General features: G+C 37.3%; 1 protein-coding gene and 1 pseudogene across 2 annotated transcripts; one reads left to right on the top strand and one right to left on the bottom strand.

Annotated features, from left to right (window-relative positions):
- Positions 1-2036: 2036 nt before the first annotated feature.
- Positions 2037-5724, bottom strand: LOC308495075 (large ribosomal subunit protein eL6-like; annotated as a pseudogene). Its single transcript has 2 exons — positions 5614-5724; positions 2037-2929 (listed from the first exon to the last, which is right to left on the bottom strand). The product of its transcript is annotated as a large ribosomal subunit protein eL6-like (transcript).
- An 804-nt stretch (positions 5725-6528) lies between these two features.
- Positions 6529-7224, top strand: FOXR2 (forkhead box R2; the record flags this gene model as incomplete). Its single annotated transcript, XM_081043035.1, is given in 4 exon segments — positions 6529-6885; positions 6891-6969; positions 6972-7096; positions 7102-7224. Coding segments are annotated over 4 exon segments (684 nt in total).
- Between the last annotated feature and the right edge of the window lie 1971 nt (positions 7225-9195).

Raw genomic sequence — 9195 nt, 5'->3', positions numbered from 1 at the left:
CTTCCCTACTCCAATTATATAAACATATTTACTCCCCTGGATTTTCTTCTAAAAAAAATCCTAGTTTTGATTTTTACATTTAGGTTTTTATTTATTCATTCAACCGACATTTATTGATCATCTACTTAGAGCCAGGCACTCTTCTAGGCATTCTTCATTGAAAACAAATAGGCAGTCCAAAATCTTGGTCTTCACTGACCACATAGTTTAGTGAACAGAGACAGATAATAAACTAAATAAATAATGGAATTATATAGCGTGTTAAAGAATGATAAGTGCAAAAGAGTAAAACAAAGAGGAATAGAGAATAATGATAGTGAGGTTTGTTTATGGACTCTGTCATGTTTTTTGGCCTTTTTCTTCCCTTTTAATAACATAGTCTTAATTTGCTATAGCTTTACAATAAGTCTTGGTGTCTGGTAGGGGAAATCTCCTTACTGTATTTTCTTTAATATGTCTTAGATATTCTAGGCCTTTTGCTCTTCCCTATAATGTGAGGATCAACGTAAAAAGTTGTTTTTTTTAAAACAATCCTTTCGGGATTTTGACTGGATGGTACTGATTTTGAGTAAATTTCAGAATATTGATATTCTTATAGTATTGAGCCATCCAGTATGTAAATATGGTATATTTCTTCATTTATTAAAATTGTATTTTATAAAAAAAAAGAGAGAAATCCCGAAAAATAAAACAACAACAAAAAAGGAAAAACATAAAGAGAAAAAGAAAAAAACAAAAAAAATTGTATTTTATGTTCTTTAATATAATTTATTCATTTTGATTTTTTTTCTATCTTTTGTGGAAGGCATCATTTATATTATACATTCAATATGTTTTACTTTTTAATAAAATTGTTCAGTGACAGCTATAAATTCCCCCCTTTAAATACCACTTTACTGCATCTCACAAGTTTCAGAATATAATGTTTTTATTGCTGTTTGAGTTTGAATATGTTGTAATTTTCATTCTGAATCTTCTTTAACCAATGAGATTTTAAGGGGTGATTTTTGAAGTTTGTAAGCGATGTTTTACTTCATTATTATTTTACCATTTTTCATGGTTAATTGCATTGTGATCAGAGAAGGGGTATGATATAGAGTATGTGAAATTTTTGATAATTCCTTTGTGACCTACTAAGTGGTAAATTTTTGTAAATTCTTGAAAAGAGTGTATATGTTCTTTATCTTGGTGCAGGGTAATAATCTCTCTATATAAGTTTATCTTTTAAATTTTATTGTTCAAAGCTTCTTGTACTTATGATTTTATCTTTGTCATCTGTTTAGGATAGAGGACAGTATAATTCTCTGTCTTATTTGTGTATTTGCAAATGTCTAGTAATTCTATCAGCTTTTGTTTTATTTCTTTTGTCGCCACCTTGTGACACACATCCAAGTCCATAATGCATTGTTTCTTTTATTATTATGGAGTATCTCTCTTTAGTATGGATGCTTTTTTTCTTAAATTCTATTTTCTCTGATATTAGTATTTCCACACCAACGTTTTCTATTTTGGCATTGTTTATCATGTTTTTATTCTTTAGTACTTTGTGGAGTGGTTTTATTTTAGGTGTAGCTCTTATAAATAGTATATACCTGAATAAAAAACTATTATGGCAATCTTATCTTTGTTAGGTGAGGCTAATTTGTTTACGATTATTCTGCATATTGATATATTTTGATTCATTTCTGCTCTCCTTTTTGTTTGTTTTCAGTTTAACATCAGCTTTCTTGGTTTCTTTGTCCTTCTATTATCTCTGCTGATTTGGATGCTATAAATTATATTTATATTCTTACTCTTTGTCCTTAAGTATTTTACATATATATGTGTATATAGGTAACTATGAGATTTTCTAAGAAATTCTTCAGTTATTTAATGTTTCTATCTTCTTAACTAAGGCAAGGGCTTTAGTATGCTTGAATTAGTCATTAAACCCATTCTTATTAATTTTGGATAGAATTTTAGTTTGCCCTTTTAAACCAAAAATCAGTTAATTTTTTTTAACACCTCAAGCATTTAATTAGGTTCTTTGTAATAATTTAGAACACCAGATTGTGAGGATAAACCCCATTTATGAGAGCAAACACAGAGTGGAGGTAGCCCTGGAACTGAGGAACAGCTTTGATTTTTGGCAGAATTTGCGAGTCCACGGCTTTCTGATCAATTTTGTGCTGCTCTGTAATCTCGTATTTCTCTTTCTCTGTGTTGAAGATCTCCCCTTCCCGGTGTCTGGGCTTACGCAGCTTCTTCTTCTTGAAGTATGCATCAGTGAGATATTTGGGGATTTTCACACCACTGATATCAATTTTGGTGGAAGTGGCAATGACAAATTTCTGGTGTGTTCTACGCAGAGGAGTTCGATTGAGGGACAGAGGTCCAGTCACAAGGAGCAAGCCACTGCTCAGCTGCTTCAGGAAAATCACCCTCTTGCCTCTATGGCACCCAGTGAGGATGGTCAGAAAGGTCCCAGGAGTGATGCTTGCCCGCAGTTTTCTCACGTGCTGAATGAAAGGTTTCTTGCTATCGCTCAACAGCTTCCGAGGCACATCTTCAGTAGGATAGTATCTAGGAATTTTGCAAAGTTTAATCACTCGGGTGCCACCATTCTTGTCACCACCAACTGGTTTTGTGACAGTAGCAAGAACCTTCTCCTTCTTTTTCTTTTCAATCCTGGATTCAGCTGCTGAGTACTTCCTCTTGTACATGGCCTTTTGGGAATACATAGCCGATCGGGAATACCTGCCAATTCCTCTGACCAGGAAAGGGTTTCGGCTGCAGTGGGGCTTCCCCTTATAGGCATTTTGGCCTTGAGGTTAGCCTTCTTAACCTCACCACCAGCATCAGCCTTCCTTGCTTCAGGTTTCTTCTCCTTAGTGTCCAGCTTCCCAGCTTTTTCTTTCTTTTTTTCCCCTTTTTCTTTTTTTCTTCTTTTCTTTTTTAATTTATTGGGGTGGCAATTGTTAGTAAAATTACATAGATTTCAGGTGTACAATTCTATATTACATCATCTATAAATCCCATTGTGTGTTCACCACCCAGAGTCAGTTCTCCTTCCATCACCATATATTTGATCCCACTTACCCTCATCTCCCACCCCCTATGCCCTTACCCTCTGGTAACCACTAAATTATTGTCTGTGTCTATGAGTTTTTCTTTCTCATTTGTTTGCCTTGTTCTTTTGTTGTTTTTCGTTTATAACCATATATCAATGAAATCATATCGTTCTTTGCTTTTTCTGTCTGACTTATTTCGCTTAGCATTATACTCTCAAGATCCAACCGAGTTGTCACAAATGTTCCTATATCATCTTTTCTTACCGCCGAATAGTATTCCATTGTGTATATATACCACAACTTCTTATCCATTCATCTACCTAAGGACATTTTGGTTATTTCCATGTTTTGGCCACCGTAAACAAAGCTGCAATGAACATTGGAGCACACGTGTCTTTATGTATAAATGTTTTCAGATTTTTTGGGTAGATACCCAGAAGAGGGATTGCTGGGTCATAATGGTAATTCTATTCGTAATTTCTTGAGGAACCTCCACACTGCCTTCCATAACGGCTGCACCAGTCTGCATTCCCACCAACAGTGTATGAGGGTTCCTTTCCACAACCTCTCCAACACTTGTTACTATTTGTCTTGTTGATGATAGCCATTCTGACTGGGGTGAGGTGATATCTCATTGTGGTTTTTATTTACATTTCTCTGATGATTAGTGATTTTGAGCATTTTTTCATATGTCTATTTGCCATTTGTATGTCCTCTTTGGAGAAATGTCTCTTCAGGTCCTCTGTCCATTTTTCAATTGGGTTGTTTGTTATTCTGTTGTTGAGTTTCATGAGTTCCTTGTATATTTTGGATATTAGCCCCTTATCGGAGGCACTATTTGCAAAAATCTTGCCCCATTCAGTTGGTTGCCTCTTTATTTTGTTGATGGTTTCTTATGCTGTGCAGAAGCTTTTAAGTTTCATATAGTCCCATTCATTTATTTCAGCTTTTACTTCCCTTGCCTTTGGAGTCAAATTCATAAAATGCTCTTTGAACCCAAGGTCCATAAGTTTAGTACCTATGTTTTCTTCTATGCAGTTTATTGTGTCAGGTCTTATGCTTAAGTCTTTGATCCAATTTGAATTAATTTTGGTACATGGTGACAGATAGCAGTCCAGTTTCATTCTTTTGCACGTGGCTATCTAATTCTCCCAGCACCATTTATTGAAGAGGCTGTCTTTCCTCCATTGTGTGTTTTTAGCTTCTTTGTCAAAACTTGTCTGTCCATATTTATGTGGTTTTATTTCTGGGTTCTCAATTCTATTCCATTGGTCGATGTGTCTGTTTTTCTGCCAATACCATGCTGTTTTGATTATTGTAGCCCTGTAGTACAAGCTAAAGTCAGGCAGTGTGACACCTCCAGCATTGTTCTTTTTTCTTAAGATTGCTTTGGCTATTTGGGGTGTTTTGTGGTTCCAAACAGATCTGATGATTTTTTGTTCTATTTCTTTAAAAAATGCCATTGGCATTTTGATGGGGATTGCATTAAATCTGTATATTGCTTTGGGTAATATGGCCATTTTAACTATGTTGATTCTTCCAATCCATGAGCACAAATGTCTTTCCATTTCTTTGTGTCTTCTTCAATTTCTTTGAAAAATGTCTTATAGTTTTCAACATATAGGTCTGTCACATCCTTGGTTAAGTTTATTCCTAGGTAGCTTTTTTGATTATTGTTGCTCTGTAGTACAAGCTGAAGTCAGGGAGTGTGATACTTCCAGTGTTTTTCTTTTTTCTTAAGATGGCCTTTGCTATTCAGGGCCTTTTGTGATTCCATACAATTGTTCTATTTCTTTGAAAAATGCCATTGGGATTTTGATGGGGATTGCATTAAATCTGTATACTGCTTTGGGTTGATTTTTATTTATCCTGCTCACTGGACTTTTGGTCTGAGAACTCGTGTGTTTCTTCAAATCTGCAAAGTAATTAACAATTTCTCTTCAGTTATCAATTATTGTTCTCCTAATATTATTTCAAACTTCTATTAGATGATTTAGATGAATATATCCTGTACATCTTTTAACTACTCTTTGTATTTTTATGTTCTTATCACTATCTACTGCATGCTGGGTGATTTCTTCAGTATAATATGTTCCAATTCACTAATTTGCTTGTTGACCATGTCTAGTCTAGTTTGTCTTATCTCTTGCACATTTAAAATTCAGTGACATTTTTTATTTTCACAATTTTAAATTATTTCCTTTTCATATTTATTGCTTCCTTTCATTGTATACATTTTAATATGTTAGCTCTTTATCTCTTTCAATATCCTAAACATACTTATTTTATCTTCTAAATGGCTCCGTAATAGTATTGGTACCTGGAATGAATTAATGATCTGGTTGTCAATTTTTCTTTATTAAATTTCTTCATGGATTTTGGGATTTTGATTTTCAGCTTAATTTGAGTGCTAGGGTTTTATTTTCCATCTCTCATCAACTTCTGTTTATTAGTCTATGCTTACCCATCCCTATCTAGAGGTTTTTGGTTGCTTCCTCCCAGCTCTCCAGGCTCCAATCCACTATTAGATCTCATTATTGCCTCATGATATTTCTGAGGATACCACAGATCCAGGAGATCCCATAGAACCAGGTAAAATAGCTAGTCGACGCCTTGGCTCAGCATCTGGTTGCAAGGTTTTGTCTGTGACTTTCTGCTTTCTTAAACCTGTCATTTGCTAGGGTTTGGAATCAATAATTTTTAGCTTCTTTTCACAAGCAGAGGTTTCCCCATTCTAGTTCCTGACTTTTGGTCTCCTTTCCCCCAAAGAAACCAAATTCCTGACTTCTGGTTCCTGTTTGATTATCCAGAGCTCGGCAAGCCAATGTCTTCAATTCCATTAGTTATTTTGTGTTTCTGGGCTAATATGTTTTCTTTTATTTGAGGTTGACTGTCTTTTATGGTCTGTCTCTCTATGTAATTTTATTCATTTTTTATATGTTTGGAGCAAAGAGGAGAGGGTTATCAAAGTGTTAGAAATTGAAGTGCCATATTAGCTTGGCTATAATATGGTTTTAATATATGTATGTTGCTATCACTTGTCCTCACGAGGATAACAAAAACCAGCTAAGATGGTGTGAAACCTGTACTGTACTTAGGATCCTGAGTCTAATCTCTTTGTAGTTTGTGCTTGACAAGTCACTTAATCCTTATTGTAGGTCTTTCTTTGCATTAAGCTGTGTGAAGCTCACCCCAGCATGTAGCTATCTTGACAAGATTTTTATTTATTTTTATGTTGTGTTTTGTCTTTTAGAAAGATCTCTTCCCTTGACCAGTCACTCAAGGTTGAACTCTTGGAGAGGAAAAACAAGCAGTGAGTGGCAATGAACAAGGAGTTATTGGTTTTCAAAGTGTCTCAGAACACTTGGAAAAAGTATTCCAAATAAAGAGGTGCTTTGCTCCCACAAATTCATAACTCTAAAGCTTTGAAATAAAGCTTTGTCCTTTTGGAAGTCTTCTACGTATCTTTCCACTAAAGATGGATATAAAACTGAAAAATCGTGAATTCTGGTACAGTCTCCATGGCCAGGTCCCAGGGCTGCTGGACTGGGACATGGGGAATGAGTTCTTCCTTCCCATCACCACAGACCAATACCCCATTTCTCAGCAGTACCTTGCCAAATACGTACCCAGAATAGTGGAGCCCCCAAAGATGCCTCAAGTGAGAAGACCCAATCCCAACAAAGATGATCCTGACTCTGAAGCCAACCTCTGGATGTGGGTGAATCCCAAAATCGTGTGCCCCGTTGCCTGCCAGAAAACCCCAAAACCTCGTAAGAAGATTAATCTGACAAGCATGCTTCTTTTCCCTCAGCCACTCCCAAAAGATAAAGAATCTAAGCTATAGTGATGGAGTCCCTGCCATCTTCCTCCAGTGAGCAGTCTCCCCCACAAATGCAATTTCCCTCATCCCCCAGCAACTGGAGCTCACAAAAGAGGAGACTGAGGAAAAAGATGACAACTCTTCTGTGGCTCTCCAATCCACTAACAAAGGGGAGTGCTTCCAGAGCTCAAAGCTGTGGCAAGGCAACTGTCAGGGGAGGAAGTCCAGTCTCCATCCCCTCTCAATTACAGTCATCTAATTGCTCTGGCATTAAGAAACAGAACCTCTGGGCTGGCCGGTGGCTCAGGCGGTTGGAGCTCCGTGCTCCTAACTCCAAAGGCTGCCGGTTAGATTCCCACATGGGCCAGTGGGCTCTCAACCACAAGGTTGCCGGTTCACCTCCTCGAATCTCGCAAGGGATGGTGGGCTCCGTCCCCTGCAACTAAGATTGAACATGGCACCTTGAACTGAGCTGCCTCCCGGATGGCTCGGTTGGAGCGGGTCCTCTCAACCACAAAAGTTGCCGATTCGACTCCTGCAAGGGATGGTGGACTGCGCCCTCTGCAACTAGCAACGGCAACTGGACCTGGAGCTGAGCTGTGCCCTCCACAACTAAGACTGAAAGGGCAACAACTTGACTTGGAAAAAAAAGTCCTGGAAGTACACACTGAACAATAAAGCCCTGTTCCCCTTCCCCAATAAAATCTTTATTAAAAAAAGAAGCAGAACCTCAATAGTACCATTTGTGACAACATGGATGGATCTTCAGATCACAGTGCTAAGCGAAAGAAGTCAGACAGGAAAAGTAGAGAACCATATGATTTCTCTGATATGTGGTATGTAAAACTGAAAACAAAAGAACAAGACAAACAATTGAAGAAACCAAAACTCATAGACATGGACAATAGTTTAGGGGTTACCAGAAGGTAAGGGGGGAGGGGGGCTCCAGCAGAGGGTAAACAGGATCTAATATATGGTGATGGAAAGAGAATTGACTCTGGTGGTGAACACACAATGTGAAATATAGGCAATGTATTACAGAATTGTACACCTGAAATCTATGTAATTTTACTAACAATTGTCACCCCAATAAACTTTTATTAAAAAAAAAAGCAAACCCCTCCCACTCCATGGCCTCAATGTGCAAGAGAGCTACAGTATCACCCGACAACATTTACCTTTATTCCAGACAGTTCCAAATAGCTAAATGAACACTATCTTCCATAACTTCTACTTCCTGGGAAACTTCGAGAAGACGCTGATCAGTCTTCTGGATGAAGTTAATGCAAGGCCACAGTCTGGCCTCTAGAGACTTACTGAGGATGGACACTGCTGCTTTCAGAAAGAGACTAGTGCCTTAGCTCCATTCATAGGGAGATGATCCAATTCTGCTCAAACCAGCTAGATGTGATGACCTCTGAAATACCACTGCTCCCTTTCTGGAACACTGCCCTCCTTACTGGGCCTACCCTGCCTGATAGATGCCAAGCCTGTACTGCTCCAAGGATGTTACCAAATAAAGTAAGAGATGGGTACAGAGGAGACAAAACTTAAATCTAGGTGTGGAATCATGAAAAAGTGGAAAGGGGACAATGGCAGTTGTTCTGCATTTTGAGCAGAGGCAGGAAATCCTAGAAACAATAGCATGGAAGTCAAGGAGAGAAAGGGATATTTTATAAGAAAAGGGGTTCTTTTTACTGAAGAGTATGCTCACACGTGAAAACAAATGGTGGAGACCCAGTAATTCCACTTCTGGGTATTTATCTGAAGAAACCCAAAACACTACTTCAAAGGAAAATATGCCTCTATATGTTCATTGCAACATTATTTACAATAGCCAAGATATGGAGGCAATCTGGGTGTCCATCAATGGAAGAATGGATAAAAAAGAATGAGAAATGGAATATTACTCAGCTATAAAAAAGAATGAGGTCATGTCATCTGCAACAACATGGATTGACCTATAGGGTAATATGCTGAGTGGAGTAAATCAGGCAGAGAAAGACAAATGCCATATAATTTCACTTATATGTAGGACCTAACACACAAAATAAATGAACATACTTAAAACAGAAACAAACTCACAGAAACAGAGAACATATTGATGGTTGCCAGAAGGGAGGAGAGTTGGGGGGAAGGGTAAAAAAGGGGAAAGGAATAAAAAGTACAAATTGGTAGTTGACATACAATATTATATTAGTTTCAGGTGTATAACATAGTGATTAGACATTTATAAAATTTATGAAGTGATCACCCAATAAGTCTAGTACCCAACTTACCTCATACGTAGTTATTACACTGTTATTGACTATATTACCTGTG

This window comes from Rhinolophus hipposideros (assembly GCF_964194185.1).
Source record: "Rhinolophus hipposideros genome assembly, chromosome: X".
Taxonomy (NCBI): Eukaryota; Metazoa; Chordata; class Mammalia; order Chiroptera; family Rhinolophidae; genus Rhinolophus; species Rhinolophus hipposideros.
Note: the sequence above shows the minus strand (reverse complement) of the source record. Positions and strands in the feature narration are given on the sequence as shown.